Raw genomic sequence first — 19,009 nt, forward strand, 5'->3', positions numbered from 1 at the left:
GAATGGATTGCTACTCTTTCACCACAAAAAAAGAAATAAAGACATGATGATGGAGATGGTTTGCCTTTACAAGGCGGTTGGCCCCACTTTTATAATTTAACATGAGTTCTACTGTGAACATTGGTGTATTTCAATTCTTAGGTGGCAATCTAGATAGATAGATAGATAGATAGATAGATAGATAGATAACTTTACTGTCATTTAAGGACACGTGAAAAACAGTGCACTTGAACGAAATTGCATTGCATTGACTCTCGGAATAGCAATTAAAATACAATAATAATAATAATAATAATAATAATACATATTAAAATTACTGTGTATTATTATTACATTGCTATTATCATATTTTGCATGATGAATACGATTAGAATATAGAAATATATAAATATGATTAAGTCGCTTTTAAAAAAAACAACAAAAAAGACAAACAAAACAAAAAAGCCCACCTGTCTGTCATTATTGTGATTAGCCTGTCTGATCCTCCATCATCATCATCATCGTGTCGTCATCATTGTCGCGAACGCCCCTCAGCGGAGGCCTCTGATTGGTCAGGACTGTAACTGTAGCCCCCCTCGCCACCCTCCCTCGTCCCGCCGAGCAAACAGTTGAGCAACAGCGGCCCTATCTTATCATTTATCGGCTGTCTAGGTTAGCTTTGTCCCGGCGGGGACACCGTGTTATCGTGTTAAATAGGCGCTGTAGCTCCAGGAGACACGTCGGCTGTTTTTGCGGTCACATTTTGAATGTGTGTAGTGAACCTCCTCCCCCCGCCCCCGGGCAAACGGTAACGTCAGGAGGCAGAGACAGACTGAGAAGATCAGCCAGCAGATAGTTTGTGTTCAGCTGGCTCTGTACTCCGAGCTAACTTTTGGGGAGTTAAAAAGGCGTAGCTAACCGCTAGCTTCACAGAAAACACCGCGACGGGAGACGTTAACGGACGTTACAGCGCTTTTTTTAGCAGCTCGTTGTGAAGCTTACAACGTCAGCCTTATCAATATGGTGACTTTGTCATCTGTAATAAGACCTCTGGCTGCTCAGCTCCACCGGCAGCTCGTCAGACACGCCAGGAGTCACCGGATAACACCCGTCAGGAGATGCAACCTCACGGCATGCTCAAGCAAATATGTGCTGTCGCAGGGTAAGTTGGACTCAGTGTTTTCCCTTTATACCAGCAGCTCATTCTCATACAGCCTCAGAGGAAACATTTAAATGTCATACATTTCCGCATACAGTGGCAGTGTGTGTATCAGCACGGCTGTGATTTGGGTTATTTTGGTCTCATCCAGCTCTCAGGCCTGTTGTTGTGGGTCACACAGCATCAATTAATGGTCACTTTTGTTGTCATCCGAAAATGTGCATGGGAGAGCATTGGAAAGCCTGGACTGGACTTTCATGTGCACTGGATCTGTGGTCAGACACACTGTGTTGACCCAGCTGTGTGTGGGTGAAGTAGATCTCAGGTCCAGGTTTTCCAAACAGGCATTGATATCCCTCATATAGGGGCCTTGGATGCTCTTTGACCTACAAATAGGGGCCTGTATCTCAGGTCACTATAGATGTATAGTGTCAGACATTTTGTTTTTAAATGCACACAGACATTTAGTGCCAGTTTGCCATCTGAAAAATGACGCCACGCACTACTATCTCAGCTGTATGTATCCTTATTGAGGTTTGATATTCTCATGTATCCAGCTATCGCACTTGGACGGATCATGTGACATGATCATGTGACGTGACATGTTAATAATGTATGATACTGCAGTTGTAGGATGTACCTGCAGTCATGATAAACATGTTCCATCTAACTTGAAGAGGACTTGCTTCCTGTATATGTTTGCATGCCAGACCCCTGGTATGAGTCATCTCCCTTAGTTTTGATGTGCCCATAGAATATTCGTGGCACCCAAGCTCGTCTGACAAGTCCCAGCAACTTCTCACCGCACCCTTACGTGAAGCTTGTCTTGTTCACCATGTCATGCCAAGGACAGCCTCAGAGTCAACATGCAGAACGGTTGAAAGTGGAAAACAGGCCCGTGCAGCAGAGCTTTTATGTTCAACCGTGATAATAAATAGTTCATATTTAACTTTAACAAGCTTGTTGTACTGGACACTGTCTGTCCACGGCTTTATGGACGTGCTTTTGGTTTGGCTTTGAAGCGGTTTGTTAGAAATTAGAGGTCTCGTGCCTGTCTGTTGGACTGCCCTGTGATCTGTCCTCATGCTATTTTATTTTGTAAAGAGACTGCTTTCCCTACTTCTCAGGTGAAAACATCTGACTTACAGGAAAGTGATGCAGTCTGTTTCCCTGAAGTAGGGAGGCACAGTGCCATCTTTTTAACATGCAAGGTCAGAGTTGAGAAGTCAGATCCTTGAGTTGAGCCTTTCAGCCATTTCCTCATCTCATACAGGTTACAAATCTTGCCTCCTTCAGTGAATTTAACGTATTTATATTTAACATAAATCTCTTACCTAGAAACTCTGAGAAGAACTTGTCAGGTATAGCACACAGCCTGCAAGCAAGTGCTGCCAGAAAACCTTAACTTAGGGAACATAAGTCTCATTAACACACACTTAAACTCACTCTAATGTTAAAAATTGACTTCAGTCTCATGTGGGACATCTTGTCTGCTTTTATAGTTGTTTAACTTATGGTATGGTTGCATGGTAGTGCAGTGCAGACTTTTTAAATAGATGTGCACTTTCACCTGCTGTGTGCAAGTTGATTTTCATACTGCACAGAAATATATGGAAACCAGCGGCCACCTGGAAGGTATGAAAAGCACATTTACAAATTCAAAACCCCAGCTTTGAAAACAGTGTCAAGTTATGTAAATTTCTCCTCCTTCAAACCAAAGCCACACCTTGTGCTAAACTATTTGGCTCAACATGTGTGGCTGTGTTTGCAATTAGACAAAAAGCTCTTATTGGAAAGTCTCTCTGTGTTCATCGTTTAGTTTTTTGTATTATTTGACCGAATCTCACACATATGGTTACGTGTTATTACCTCAACTTTCATACAGCTGCATCAAAGCTGTGTCGATTTACTGCCAATGCAAACCAACATTTCCCACTGATGTTGCTTGGCATTAAAACATTTCCACCTCAGAAGATGATTATTCTGAAGCAGTCTTTGGAAATTTAATTATAACTAAAGTTGAAATTTTAGTCTGCAACCCTGCCACACTGTGCAGCTATATATATGCCAAAAAATACATTTCTCCATATTCCTTTATCAAAATCCAATATTTTCAATATCAAGACATCCACTCATCAATCAATCTGAAACTTAAAGAAGCACAGAGCTGAGATTAAGTCAGCTACATAGTAACAGCATCATGTGGTGATGTGTCATCGTTTCCCCAAAATACCGTGGTTACAGGCCCTCTGGCTAGAATTTATTCACTTTGATTAAAGTGGTATCTGTTACAGCTCCAGATTGTGTGCAAGGCATTTTACAGTGGACTGCCTCAGCCACTAACGTCACATAGGGCATCTACTTTGTCTCTTTCACCCTGACAGATACCACTAGTTCTCCAGTATGCTAGCACTGTCAGGGTCTCATTGTTATGACGTGCCTGCTTTTCAATGATCAGATTAAATTCCTCCCAGTTTTATATCCTGCTGACCTATCCTGTTTCACTACTAGAAAATGCGTCACAATACTGAAGCTAGATATTCTCGAAATGCTGTTTCATCTGGAATTAGGTAGTGGTTTAAAAGGAGGTCCACAGGATGTGGCCATTTTCTGTGTCATTTATGAATCAGGTTGCATCTGGCACAGAAGGAGAAACTTCACTTTCACTCTCCAATCTCAAACATGCACATACTACAAGATTTGAAAATAGTGGTGCATCACACACTACAGGATATTATTAAGATTATCATGCCAGAGGGACCAGGAACTCATGTTATCTCATGGGGATGCAGATGTAAACAAAATGGAGACTGGTGTGGTGCGATAGCTTGAGATAAACAAAAGCAAAAGGCTTAACGAATCTGGATGAGAAAATGGTTAAAATGGTCACCACAAGCTGTTTTTTGGTGAGATTTTAGTGTCAGTTTAATATCTTTCAAGGCTAGATAATGTTAGCCTAAAGAGCTAGAGTGTTTGCCGTTGCATGGCAACACCGTCAGCTGTTCCACACTGATTTCATCATAACCGTAATCATCCAGATGTTTGCAGTTATCAGGGCGGCCGTGATGAGTCTGTGAGGTTCAAGACTGGATCTGTAAACCCCTCACATTAAGATCCCAGACTGAGTTTCTCCTCCAGTTGTCGGGAGTGGTGAATTGGGGATGAATCGTCTCAGAACTCCTATAGTCTGAGCCCGGCTCCAACATGTCATCGAGATAATCAAGGCCTTTCACCTTTCTGTGCTTTCCTGTGGAAAAACATTTGCACCTTGCCAGCATAGCTTGAATGGTTGTGGTTGCTCACAGCACAGCTCAGAGGTCTGATACTGGCTGTAGGTGGAGGATGCTATTTCAGGTTTTTATCTGTCATTTTTGCTAAATTAATCATTGCTCTGCCACTGCCCAATCTTGCTCAAGGGTACAACAGGACAGATGTATGTTGCAGGAATGAAATAAGCTTTCAGGTTCTTGTGGTGGCAGATGCAGAAGACTCAGCTGGTGTTTCAGAGCTCTTCATACACACTTGTCATTTTCTGATTCCAGACATCTGGTAATCATGTGACACTTTCAGGAGCACTGCAGAGTGACACCGTGACACTGCCACGCATCCGAACAACTTCACAGCTGATAATTAGTCAGTGAATGAGTGTGAATGACTTTGTAAGCAGCTCTTTTGTGTTCAGGCAATAACAGCGTCAGGCAGCCAACTCCCCCAGGAGGAGCTGCTGAAATCTGATGAAGATGAGGGTCATCTCTCAGTCAGACCTGTTCAGCTTGGCACTCAGTGGAAACCTTAATCCTCGCACTGAATGAAAGGAGAGGAAAACAATAGACGGTGTTGTTTTTGCACCTTTTGTCAACACTTGAAAGATTTTTTCTTAAGATCTTGGTCAGGAGTGGGAGGAAAAGTATCTTTTGAACTGACCTTTTTGAGCTAAGTAGCGGCGTTAATGCTTTGTGGGTGGATTCAAGGGTAAAGGAAAAGAAGAAGGAGGGAGGTAGGGAAAGCAAGCGGAGTTTCAAGTAATTAGAAGTCAGGTCTCTTGACAGACATTGGCCTGAGCTGGCGATTTGACCGGCCAGAGGTCCTGGTCTGATTCCCCCGCTGTGGAGTTGAGCTGGGGGCGTGCCAGGACATTCCGTGTGTCACTTTCTGTACAGCCAACCCACTTCTCTCTTATTTTGTGATTTCCTTTTAGGAAAAAAACGGTAAGAGGACTAGAAGGAAGTACTATTGCTCACTTGCTCCTTTTTCATTCAGTTCCTTGACACGGCTCAAGGAAGGAGAAGGGTTGCTGTGTGTCTATCTAGCACTGACTCTGTGCAGTTTTTTTATTCATTTAAAAAGGATTTTTTTCTTTTCAAAATGGACTGTGTTAGAATGCGGGAAGCAGCTGAGTACAACATGAAAAGTAGGTGTCAGCATTTTTTGTTTCCAGTTTTTTGTCTGTCATTTTCGTGGACAGCAGACTCTGTAAATTTCTAGGTGTTTTACATTTTTAATTTGTCTGACTTTTCTCATTGATTTACTTCCTCTCCTCCTCCTCCTTCTTCTTCTTCTTCTTCTTCTTCTTCTTCTTCTTCTTCTTCTTCTTCTTCTTCTTCTTTTCCTTGTCTCCTTCAGTGCATCCCATGTGGCAGGGACCCCTCGCGGTACCAGGAGGTGATCGTCAGTCTCCAATCGACATCGTTGTGCGAAAGAGCGTCTTTGATTCGGAGCTGAAGCCTCTGGTCACTGATTATGACCCGCAGACCTGCCAACAGATCTGGAACAATGGCTACTCCTTTCTGGTCGAGTATGATGACACCACAGACAAATCAAGTAAGTTCTCTATGTTTATATTGTGATTAAAAAAAATCTGAAGTGTATTTAAATCTGCTCAACATTGCCATTAAAAAATGTAGGAAGTAAAATGATGGTTAGTTTTATATATGTTCCTTATTATTAACTGCTAGATTGGGAGCAAGTCAGTAGTTTCCCTTTAAATCTGAACGGAAATCTTAGAAAGGGTAATGCATGTTTTAATCCACACGAGAATTATCTCCCTCTTCACCCTCTGTAAATAGCCCTCTGTCTGTTGGAAAATCCTGTAATCGATGCTACACTTAAAACTGCTGATAAAGACCACAGCCGTCACATGGATCTGGTGACTGTCATGTGACTCGCGTGTCTATCCTGACCTCAACAACTACTTTCTTCAAAGTGTTGGTCATTTTGGTTTAATTGCCGGGCTGCACCAAAATCACTACATAACTTTCCAAACCATCAGAAGTCTAAATATAAACCTTATTTTGCTTAGGTTACAAATGTTTTAAAGCTGCTAAATAAGCCACTTTATAGGTGTCACATGCCCTTTGTCTTTGTATTATGAGCTTAGTGTGGGACTGAGAGAACAAAAACAAGTGTTGCAAACAGTATTTTATTACCAGTAAAATAAACTAGGCATGGAGACACCTACCTTAGCAAGAGATTCAGTCTTTAAATGGATAGCTATGACTACAGCTATATGTTATGCTGCATTATCTCCTCCTTATCTGTTGGTAGTATCACTGGTGGTGATTAACAGTGTACAGCCGCAGTAAAAAGACATTGCTTCACAGGTTGTTGTCTGTGCCATACAGTATTTCCTGGATGTTTGTAGGTCAGTGTTACTGCCTGAACAACATGTTCCACAGTAGACGTCCTATCACCGTTTCCTCCTTTGCGAAGGAGGAAACACATACTATATTATCCAACACTAGACAGGCAGAGATATGATCTGATCCCTTTGGGGGATGAACGTCCCATTGTTTTAAAAGAATTGTGAAATCTGTAAAAGTTTGATGCACTGATCTAGATGTCCTTCTCCTCTCTGGTGCAGCGCTGAAAGGAGGCCCCCTGCAAGACAAATTTCGGTTGTGCCAGTTCCACTTCCACTGGGGGGAGAGCAACGCCTGGGGATCAGAGCACACCGTGGACAGGAGACTGTTTCCTGCAGAGGTACTGGGCTGTAACTTTCATACACTGGCATACAGCAGGTAGTGAGCATAAAATGTCAATCAGACCTATAGGGACTGGGATGCTGCACATTTCTGAAATATTGTCAAGAACATGAGAGAGAGAGAAAAGGAAAGTTGATGTAAAACAAACAAAAAAAAACAGACGGGAAGAGGGATATATCTCTTGTTATGATATTCATTCATTCATTCATTCATTCATTCATCTATCTTCTAACCGCTTCATCCTCTTGAGGGTCGCGGGGGGGCTGGAGCCTATCCCAGCTGACATTGGGCGAGAGGCCCGGGTACACCTGTCCGGGGTACACCCTGGACAGGTCGCCAGACTATCGCAGGGCTGACACATAGAGACAAACAACCATTCACGCTCACATTCACACCTATGGACAATTTAGAGTTACCAATTAACCTAGTCCCCAATCTGCATGTCTTTGGACTGTGGGAGGAAGCCGGAGTGCCCGGAGAGAACCCACGCTGACACAGGGAGAACATGCAAACTCCGCACAGAGAGGCTCCCACGCCCGGGATCGAACCGGCAACCCTCTTGCTGTGAGGCGAGAGTGCTAACCACCACACCACCGTGCCGCCCTGTTATGATATTATAATAATAAAATCTACAATATATAATATATACTTCAAAGTATATGACAGTACTGTAGAACATCAACAAAACATCACGCAGCCAAAGCTACTCTGACGCAGTGATACAGTTAAAGCCTTTCGAATTATTTGCCATACCATTTATATTGAGACCAGGGCAGAATTATATGACCAAAAAATAACATCTTGATGTTTTTTTGTGAGCAGTCCTGAGATGAGATGAGATGAGATGAGATGAGATGAGATGAGATGAGATAAGACAAGGTAAGACAAGATAGAACTTTTATTCATCCTGAGGGAAAATTTGCTGTGCAACAGCTGTAATACAAAATTAGTAGAGTGCAGCTACAACAAATGCAATATACAAGACCTCAAATAGCATAGCACAAAAAGCAAATGTACAGCAAATATAAAATGCACATATATAGCATATTTAGAAATAAGTTAACAGTAAGGTGCAAAATACAGAAACTGGCTAACAAGCTTTTTTCAGTCTGTTCCTTTGGTTGATGATGTTAGCTAGAGCCTGCTAGCCATCCTCAGTGATGACAATCCTGTAAACTGTTATGGGTGTGCATACACTGCTGTAGATGTAGATTTATAAAGTGACCAGGCTAATACATCGGCTGAAATCTGCTTATTGCAGATCTGTCAGTGTCAGTGATGGCCACTAAGTAACCAGAATTTGAGCCAATATATTATTATTAGATTTTTATCAGATCTCCAAAATACTGATTTCATTCAGCCTGAAAAAAATCCAGTATTGGCATAAATTGTTAATATTTGTCCACAGACTGTCCTGACTTTATGTCAATGTCACCGGCTATCATCTGTGTCATTTACTGTCTTAACAAAGCCTTTTTGTGCAAATTATACTAACATTTTTTATAGTATGCAAACCAAAAAGGGATGATTTGATTGATTCGATATATTGCCGAACCCAATCCAGGTAGTAATCCCTTCAGTATACCTGGTTATATTAGGCCATGGTATTACTATCAAAGAGAACCTACAAATAAAATACTGGAATTACCTTTGCTATTAAGAAATATTTGTTCATTTTGCTCACTTGCAATGACTATGTTTACATGTGCAAATTATTCTGGTTTTGCCCTTATTCTGAAAAAGACAGTATTCCCACTACACTGTTTACATAGCGAAGAAAAATTAATGTTACACTAATATTCCTGTCAGCATGCAGCCTACTCCAATTAATACACAGCAACATGTTGTTTATCTCATCGAAATATAAAAATGTAGAACAGCTGGAGCCGCTTGTCGTTTTGCTTCTTTGCATAAAAATAAGATTTTTTCAAAGTTTCCTACTGGTGGCGATCTTATGGACCTTGTTATCACAGCCTCCCTCTTTCGTTACACCAACTACCTTCCTGAAAAGAAAAATTTTCACTTATTGAAAAACCTGTTGATATCCAAGTCTTTCATAATGTCTAAACATAGGTGTATTATTTTTTCCAACTAGAAATTTGGGCTTTTCTTTTTGTCATGCATTTAAACCCCAGCCTTGTGAAGTATTGGCGAGTTGGTTTGTATTCAGTGCATCCATGACAACGCACAGAGCTGACCATAGACAGACAAGAAGCTGGTCTGTCTTACACAGGAACAATATTGTGTTAAGCAATAGCTTTTTGAGGCATTTTTGAAGCAGTTGTAGATACAAGACCAGACTGATGTCACTGCACAAGTGCATCATTACATTTAACAGCAGTATCTGTGCATCTTTGGCTTTGTTGTGCACACCCTTTGTTGTTGCTCTGAAAAAGACCTGCTTGCTCTGCTGGAATAATGTAGCGTGTTAAGTACAGAGGCCCTGCAGTCACATGTATGGCAGGTGTATGTGTGTGTGTGTGACCATGTGACCTGAGCACTGAATAGAAAAAGTCCGGTATGTAGGTCTCAAGAAACCAGGTAAGGGAGGAAGAGAGAGTGACTTAGATCATAATTAGCAGTAACTTTTCCACTCGACAGAATGTTCTCTTAAGGGTTAAAAGAAGAACGGAGAAATGGAATAAAGCAAGTGAAACTCTGCACTGTTTAAACAGTGTAAATGTTGACTTACTTTGCAGTCCCATTTATTTTCTGTTCACGTGTCCGTCTTGAAATAATGCCTGGAAAAATACTGAGAGTATTGTGTCGATGACATCAAGCAGAACGGGATTTATTTTGCTATGTCTATACTCTGTCTAAAGCCAAATCCAAACATAGGCAGGGTATTGGTCTCCCAGTGGGTGCTGTGTGAAGCTGGTATTGTAGTCCAGCCTCAACGTTTCACCACAGTACATCTATTTTCGTATTGTTCCATTAACTTCAGCACACTTACGTGACAACAGGTTCCACTGACTATGCATGTGTGCGTGTGTGTCCTCTCCCAAGCCCTTGGTGGTGTTGGGAATGTGCCCATGACGTCGTTGTCATCACTCAGCAGTCTTTGAATGCATGTGTGCAGAGTGTCAAGTTGCAGCCCTGACTGCAGCTTTGTGCTGCCTTGGCATGTAAATGGATGCTTTTATGTACATGTGTTTGCTGTCAGTGACAGTGTGCAGGTGGTTAGAGCTGTGGTTGGATCTAATTGTGTTAGTCGTCATGTATTGTCCGTTCCTGATCACAGAAAATGACCGAAATGCACATTTTCAGTTGTTAATTCTGCAATAGTTGGCTTTCACTGGTAGTTTTGAATATGCACAAAGACGCCTGCTCCTCAGTAACACATGCTGTTAATTGTACCTCCACTTATGGCAGTGATACTCAACGTACTTTAATAGTTAACAATGTATTTTATGACATGTACAAAACAAATTCAAACTTAGTCACAAGACTAAACTCAAGACTAAAATTAAGAAGAGGAGGAATTAATGGGTCATTTCAAGGACAAAAGTGTATCAGGGATCAGGGCAGAGAGGTTTCAAAGGTGAAAGTTATGGTTTACTGTCACACACACAGTCTCATGATGTGTTAATATGCTGTGTGTGTTCTCAGCTCCACTTGGTCCACTGGAACTCTGACAAATACAGTCTGTTCGAGGAGGCAGTGATGGAGGACAATGGTTTGGCTGTCATTGGTGTCTTTCTTAAGGTACAGCACACACACACACACACACACACACACACACACACACACACACACATACACACACATTGTTCTAAATCCCTGCCTTGATTAAAGAGGAAACACTGATTGATGTACACAGATACAGTTTGCCTTGTTGACACTGTACACCTGCATAATCTGTTGCTCATTAGTGACCTGTTTATGTGAGGCAGTTCTTTACACATTCTGTGGTATGTGTTGTTTATGCAGTTTAAACTGTGACTACAATGCAGATTAACGTCTAATCCTTGTGTAGGTGGGAAAGAGACACGAGGGGCTGCAAAAACTGGTCGACGCTCTGCCTGCTATCAGACACAAGGTTAGTCCACTCACACACCACATCTCTGTGTGTTATAGGATGATGTGCTGTTTCCTAAACTGTACTCAATAGTGACCTAACATGCTGACCCTAACAAAATCCATTGCAAAAACGGCAGTGAATGGTAGTTAGACTTCATTAGAGGATAAATACTGACCCCCTCTAGTGGTGCAGTAGAGACGCTACAGTGGTAGTTAGGCTGGCCTCTGTCACAGGAATTACAAGATGACAGCACTGAAGTGTTTTTCAAAATACTACTATTTGTGAGATGTCATTTTTGCATGCTGCACAACTACACAATGTCAGCCTTTTTTTTAAAAGTATGTTTTCTAAACAGACTTCAAAGAAAGTGATACATAGTGCAGGTAGCCATTGCAAAACAGAGGTGTGAGTTTTTCTAGAATGTAAGTTTTTCATCCCATAAACAAAAATAGGAACAAACAACACATTACGAACCAATCACCTCGAAATCACCCAAAAACCTTTCCAAATGTCCTTGTGAGTACAAATCACACTGTCGTAAGTGCAGGAAGAGATGATAAAGAAGAGAATAATTAAGAAAATAAGATAAAATAACAATAATAATAATAAAAAATAGAATATAAATTAAAAGTATGGGCGAGGGGATAAGAAGAGTTATTGAGCAAATTAATTGTCTATCTGAGTTAGCAAACACAACGAAATCAGCTTTAGTTAGCTTGCCTACAAGAGGGGACACACCAAAGACAGCAGTTAGGGGACATGGGTTTAAGGGAATCTTAAGAACCCCAGAGAGGGTGTCAAAAATGCAACTAAAAGGAGTTAAGCTTTGGGCAAGAGAAGAATGTGTGTGTATGGTCTGCTGGGGTAAGAGAGCACCTGATACACGAGTCGTCAGCACCAGGAAATAATTTCTTCAGCTTGGCCCTAGTGTAGCGGACCCTGTAAACCACTTTCACAATGTCAGCCCTTAAAGTAACACAGAAGTAAAGTACTGAAGATGAACTACATACATTATTATATGTTATTTATTACTTAAGAATTTGCTACTTTAGAATGCATACGTCTTTATGCTAAAACAGCACACACTGTAGTGGTTATTAGAAGTTATATAAAGATAGGCTATTGAAAAAAACAACAAAAAACAGTTTTTACATACATATTTATGTATTGGTGGTTGTGCATGTTTAAGGTGACTCACTGGAGGTCATAGTTTGCCCTCATATCACACCACTGCTATCACACTGCTTATCTCTAATAGTGTCTGATAAGGTTGGTATTTATCCAGTAAGAGGAAATGCAACAGACTCACTGTGCAACAGTTAAGTAACATATTTTATATTGGATAATACTGTAATTAGATAATGGTTGTAGTATTTGGATGATAGCTTCAGTCTTTTATCATTATATTAGTCTGTGTTGTAATGACACAGATTGGGATTTTAGGACATTTTCTGTTTCAGTTACAAGAATGAGTGTGAACAGTGAAACAAGTCGCAGCTATATTCTTTCTTGTCTCTGTACCGTAACATTAAAATAATTCCACACACAGCTTAAGTGACCACATTTCCTTCCTGTGTGTCTCTCTGTCCGTAGGGCAGTGTAGTGGAGTTCACCAGGTTCGACCCTGGCTGTCTGTTACCCACCAACACTGATGACTACTGGACCTACCACGGCTCTCTGACAACACCACCTCTGACAGAGTCTGTCACCTGGATCGTTATGAAGCAGCATATAGAAGTCAGCCATGACCAGGTGTGTGCGTGTGTGTGTGTGTGTGTGTGTGTGTGTGTGTGTGTGTGTGTGTTTTTAACCAGATATTTCTTTACATGGGTTATTGTCAGTGTTTGCAATATGGCTTTAATGTTTTATCATATTTTAATATTGATGTACGTCCTCAGAGGGACAGTTCACCCCCAAAATCGAAAAATACTTATTTTTCATTTTACCTGTAGTGCCATTTATCAATCTAGATTGCTTTGGCGTGAGTTGCTGAGTGTTTAAGATATCAGCCATAGAAATGTTTGTGTTTTCTCCAATATAATGGAACTAGATGGCACTCAGCTTGTGGTGCTCAAAGCAGCAAAAAAATATATTTTAACTTGTTGTTCTGCTGCCTCCAATACCCCTTTTCAACATTCATGGGCTGGCTTGGCTTAGTTTAGTTTGGTTTGGCCCATCAGCCCAGTGTGGCAGGGATTAGTGTCTCCATTACAACAGGGCTACCCTCTTGAAGGTGTGTCTTTAACTCATGACAACTTTTCTTGATGTTTAAAAGCAGCGGGCCGATCCACAGCTGAAGTCCCCTGTTTTTTTGCTGCATGTGTTTTTCCTTTACTCGGCACAGCAGGTATAATAAGTGAGCTGTTTGCAGAGGTGCAGTATGATTCTGTTGTCTGCAGCTCTTCATCTAACATCTCACTGTGGCTGTCCCTACTTTTACTTTTACTTCCTTGCAGTAGCAGTAGATTTGTTTTATCGAATAAAAGCCTCTATGTTCAGTGATAAATACGTTTTATTTCCTATAGATTCTTCACAATAAAAGCCCCCCATTATTTTGTTAAGTAAAAGCTTTTATTGAGAAGCAGCATCATAAGGAAATGCTGGGTTTTCATCAGCAGTAACTTAAAGCAACTTATACAGCTGAAAGTGAACATGAAACAGTAAAATAAAGCAGATGCCTGAAGAAAAAAACAGGACGCAGGATAGAAACTAAACTCCACACCACAGCGATTCAGTTAGATGCTACGAAAGTACAGAAACTGAACACACAGAGTTTTGCGACACGCATGCTTGTTTCAGGGGAAGAACGGTGGTCATCAGGGATTGGCTGCTGTCGGCAAGATGTCATTGCTTCCCTCACCCTTTTGGCCCTACCCCAGGGAAAGTCTATCTCTGGTGCAGCTTGGCATGTTAAAACTGACAAAGGAAACTCAAATTGACGTGGCATGGTTTGACTCGACACAGCCAAAAGTGAGAAAGGAAAAGGCCTGCAAGCAGTAAGCAATCATTTAAATTAGCTTTAAGCTAAGCTAAATGTAAACCAACCACTAGAGGGCTCCTGTTGTCTTTCAGAGTAAGGCTCAGTGTGTTCTCTAGTGTTTCCTTCAGTAGCGTTTAAGCCTCCAGGGTCACATTAAAACTGTTTCCAGAAGCTAAACGGTAATCGTTTTCGGTAACGTGACGTAATTGCTGCAACCCTTATCATTGTTGGGGAGTGTTAAATATTTAAACAATGTAGGAAGTTACAGCTGAACAAACCTGCATGGCAGCAATTTGTGCCTTATGGCATGTGAACTCTATTAGTTTTAGACAAGGTGAATTAGCCTGTACGCGCCTCATCCCTTTTTTGACCTTCTCCTTTGCTCCCTTTAGCTGGCGGTCTTCCGGAGCCTTCTTTTCACCTCAGCCGAGGAGGAAGTGCAGAAGAGTATGGTGAACAACTTCCGTGTGCAGCAGGCACTCTGCGGTCGCACGGTCCGCTCTTCATTCACTCCTTTCCTGCAGGCGGAGCCATCAGCCGAAGGCGATAAGCATTCCCACTGACGCTGCTGGACACAGTAACACGCCATGACCACCATTACACACAGTGACCGTCAGAAAACTACCTTTACTCTGTCATCAACTGTCCAGACCCCCTCCCTTTTTTTAAACTCTGTCACAATCAAATGTTTCTCATCACATTTAAAACAGAAATCATATTTTTAAGTATGACAAAGTATCCTCTGAGGATCTTCAGTCATACTTATTTCTGTTTATCTCTCATGGAGTGAGCATATTGTATTTATTTTTCATTACAAAGGGTGAACAGTTTTACACGGAGGGTGTAGGGATACTTCTGTTTCTGTGAAGTTGAGGTTTTAATTCTCTTTGTATTTTTTTAGATTGTGGTTTGAGTGTTGCAGACCAATAACCAATAAGGGATAGTTGCTGTGGGGGAAAAACAGTTTTACTGATTTTATTAACAAGATCGTATTTATTATACCTTTTACAGTTCATTCCGTTACTGTACATGGGTTTGTACCTGCGGCTCGGTGTAGAGAACAGTTGAGCCGAGGTAAAAACTGAACAACACTGTGTGCTGGCCACAGTCGGTACTACAGCAGCTTGCTCCGACTTCCTAGCAGTGATGTTTGTGTCCATAAAAGGAGGTCGCAGCTGCTGCGAAAGCCCGAGAGATTTTAACTGACTAGAGTGAGAATATATCATACATCTAATATTATCAAGGGCTTTCTTAAACCCTGTGTGGTGATTTGATGGATTTATCATTGATTTTGTCATCTACATATTAATAAGATGATTAGATTGTATGTTTTCTTTACCTGTTAAAAGGAGATTATACTGAATACAGTACATCTGACATTCAGAAACAACGTGCAACATCCCTCATGTACAGTAGGGGTTTAAAGGAACTCTGCTGAGCCTTGGGTCTTCTACACAAATAACTGTTAAATATGTTACCGATATGCACAAGTTACTGTAGCACAAACGTGTTTTATGAATATTCTGATTGAAAGAAGTCGCTCTCTTCCATGATTCTTACACTAGTTTCAAGAACCATAACCACAGTGCCTTAAATATTCTCGGTGTGAATCACTGCAGTGGGGCAGAGTTTCACCAAAACAAACGTGTCATACAAATCACAAACATGTTTGAGCACGATCGGTCTCTCCATTCCACAACTCTTCCAAGCAGCTATGGTTCAACTGCAGTGGTTGGTGGTTGCCCAGAGACACAGTCAAGTCTCGGCTGATACTTAGTATGATCCTTTTTGAATGGAGTAAATGGAATCAGTCAAGTCTAGCGTTTAAAACATGTTACGGTGCTTCAGCTGATGAGTTCAGGAACACAGTAGAGAAGTTGAGTAAACTTGTAAATGAGATCGATTGAATCAAGGAGGGAACTGTTGTTGTCATTCGTCTGTCTGATTTAGTTAGTTTTACATTGTCTCACATTGGTCTGGCTGAAGATTAATCGGAGACTAATCAGATTTTACTGTTTTTGGTTTCAGAAAGGGCTTAAAGAGTTACAAATATTGTACTTTAATGCAGAATATCTAAACTACTTTTGGATTACTTTTTTTGAATTCAAAATAAAGTCAAAACACACAAAGAATCCCATCATGAGTAGCTGGTAGACTCATGATATTACAGAGGATACTAAGATCAACAGTTGACACAGTGGGACAAACTTTTCCACAACAGCCTCGTGCATCAAAATGCCTGTCTAGCAGTGTCTAAAAATATGTTTATATTGGCTCCCACTTTAGACAGCTGATGTCATTTCCTGGCTAGCCTCAGTTGCAGTAGCATCTGTAACTCAGTGCAGCTTCTCATTCAGGATTTCTTTTACGTGTCTGTCAGAGAAAAGCAACCTCCTGGGGTTTACTCTCCATATTTTAAATCAAAATGGCTTCCACCACAGCAGCTGCTATTACAAATCAAAAAACTTTTAATTCATCTTGAAAAAAATCTCTCTTTAAAGTAAGTTTTCCAGTTTTCTAACTGTAATGGCTGCTGTCTGAAATCTACCGCATTTACCCCTCTTCACTAATGAGTGTGTTTACATGGACATGATAACCTGTTTATGATTAGATCATGTAAACAACATGTTACGTTTACGAGAAACCCAAATATGCTAGCTGGAGTTCTCTGAAAGGAACTGAGATGTATACGGGGAATATGAGTAACCTGATTTCTCTGTGTTCATATAAACACCATATTCTGAATGTGATCGTACCCAGGATAAGCCTCATGAACTGGTTATTCATGATCATGTAATCACACTCATTGTCAGTCTGAGCTACAAGCCTATGAAATAGTGTTTGTTAAAGCCCACTTTAAACCAGAGATATCAAATAAATGGTGATATAAGAAAAAATGTCCTGCAAGCTACATGACATACTGTAGAGAAAGGCTCTTGTTTCAGCGCTGAATTTTTAGTTATTAGCACAGTTAAAAATATCAGCGACTGCGGCTCTATTTGAGCTACTCAAAGTAGACTTGATGTACCTTATCCAGAGCTTTAGACGCTCTACACTGAGGTAAATCAAGCTCTCCTCTGTGCGTTTTTCACCTAATCCAGTTACATTGCACACCCTTGCTGATCAGGTTTTTAAATTAGGAGCAAGCTTATGCAATGTTGCATCATATAAAGAAGTCTGGCAGTCCGCCTGCTCTGGCTCACATCCGGAAGTTGTGGCGCGCTGGGTGAATCTTACCATGCAGCACCATGAGAAAGAGAGGGAGAGGACTGTGGATAAGACCGTGAAGAGAGAGAAGAGGGCAGATGAAAAGTTATAAGAAAGGGAAATTAAAGTTCTGATTAGCTCACACTACATGAAATGATCCTTTTAGTTTGTCAGACATGTCTGATTTCACGTCTTTTACTTCAGGGCAGGAACCCGTAATCGCACTACAAACCTGAAAACCACATCAAAGGAAAGTGCATTTGGCTACTTCTGAAATTATCCATGTGTGAAAGTTTCCTCCATTGAGGTGTAGTTGAGTTGAGGCAGGGGTGAGAGGTCACGGCTGTCTGTATAATCCCTGAGGAACAATGCAACTGTCCAAACTGGCCCTCCACCCCTTTAGAAATGGCACCCTGCTCCGTCTCCTCAGCAGGGCTTCCCAGTGGAGGTCCAGCGTCATGCCGCACTGAATAGACTAACTGGATGTGTATTGAAAATATCTGACGCTCTGCGATGTGCTCTAAGTGATGTTAACTCGTCGTGAAGGCTGCGTGTTTGCTAGATAAACGCTGACGGAGATTAGCTGGTGTGGAAGTTGATGTGGCTCAGTAACACTTAGGAATGTTGCGTGGTTACTTTTTTTTTCTTTACAGATGATGCAATACAGAATGTATGTTACTAACATGGAGACAAGGGACCCAGTACTGCCTTCATCTTGTACAGGTGTATTTTATTGATGTATTTGAGTTGTGCACCATGATCTGCCTTCATGTTTCATGGCATTTTATTCATGTTTATTTACTTTATATGCCTTTTTTTAAACCATTGAATGCAATGAATATCAGTATATTCCAGTGCAAATGTTAAATCTATGGAAAATGTTTCTCTATGTGGCCTTTGCTGTCGACGCTGAAGTCAGTGATATTGCATCAGAAATGCATTTAAGATGACTTTGTCACATGACTCAATTTTATCTTCTGAAGTTTTTCATTTCACTTTTCATACTTTTTTTTTGGCATCTTCATCTGACTTGTATCACTGTCTTGCCTTTCTGAACATAAAACTATCATGGAATGCTGTCATGCTGCATTTTCCTCATGATCTTCCACACCCTCGGTTCATTTGTTCTTGCCTTCTGTTGTCCAGCGTGATGTTTTAGCAGGTGTATGCTGTACATAGTATGCAGTACATACTTTAGCTGTTTATTTGTGCAGTGGACTGCCAACATTCCTGCCCTGCAGGGCTTCACTACGCCCCTCCACCTGGATGGCTCCATATTGGCCCCCATCCAGCTGTGCAACCAGGATGTGTTTTGCTCCCAGAGGCCCCTGCTCCTCAGGGGGGAAATGTTGAAAACCACCTAAAGCTGTCACATGATATAGATGTAAAGATGATTTTAAAGAAACTGATATATTATTACATCATGTATAGCAATAAAGTGATGTGTGATGTAAGAAGGATGCATATCTCTGTGTGTTTTTACGTTTGTGTCCCCTTGACACGAGTAGAAATGAGGTGGTGAGTGTTTTGCCATGCAAATGAAATTATAGAAAATACCAAACCTTCAATGTCCCGCTGTATAAACTGTCCTAAGAAATATATACATCACTATTGTTCCTCCAACTCCTCTATAAGTATGAACCAGGGCGGGGCACAAGTTTGAATTTAAAAAAAAAAATAAT

The 19,009-nt window shown here is 41.0% G+C and overlaps 1 protein-coding gene across 2 annotated transcripts; it reads left to right on the forward strand.

Moving 5' to 3' along the window:
* The first annotated feature begins 589 nt into the window (after window positions 1-589).
* Window positions 590-18,787, forward strand: ca5a (carbonic anhydrase Va). Of its 2 annotated transcripts, none has more exons than XM_049573937.1 (7): window positions 590-1,141; window positions 5,762-5,959; window positions 6,999-7,117; window positions 10,729-10,824; window positions 11,096-11,158; window positions 12,734-12,892; window positions 14,513-18,787. In XM_049573937.1, exons 1-7 carry the CDS (start codon window positions 1,000-1,002, stop codon window positions 14,681-14,683), a joined length of 948 nt encoding a protein of 315 aa, XP_049429894.1. In that variant the 5' UTR covers window positions 590-999; the 3' UTR covers window positions 14,684-18,787. The 2 variants fall into 2 exon arrangements, with proteins under 2 accessions (XP_049429894.1, XP_049429895.1); XM_049573938.1 differs by lacking the exon at window positions 590-1,141 and adding an exon at window positions 5,390-5,549.
* Window positions 18,788-19,009: the final 222 nt, after the last annotated feature.

The sequence above is a fragment of the Epinephelus fuscoguttatus genome, linkage group LG4 (genome assembly GCF_011397635.1).
Source record: "Epinephelus fuscoguttatus linkage group LG4, E.fuscoguttatus.final_Chr_v1".
Classification (NCBI taxonomy): Eukaryota; Metazoa; Chordata; class Actinopteri; order Perciformes; family Serranidae; genus Epinephelus; species Epinephelus fuscoguttatus.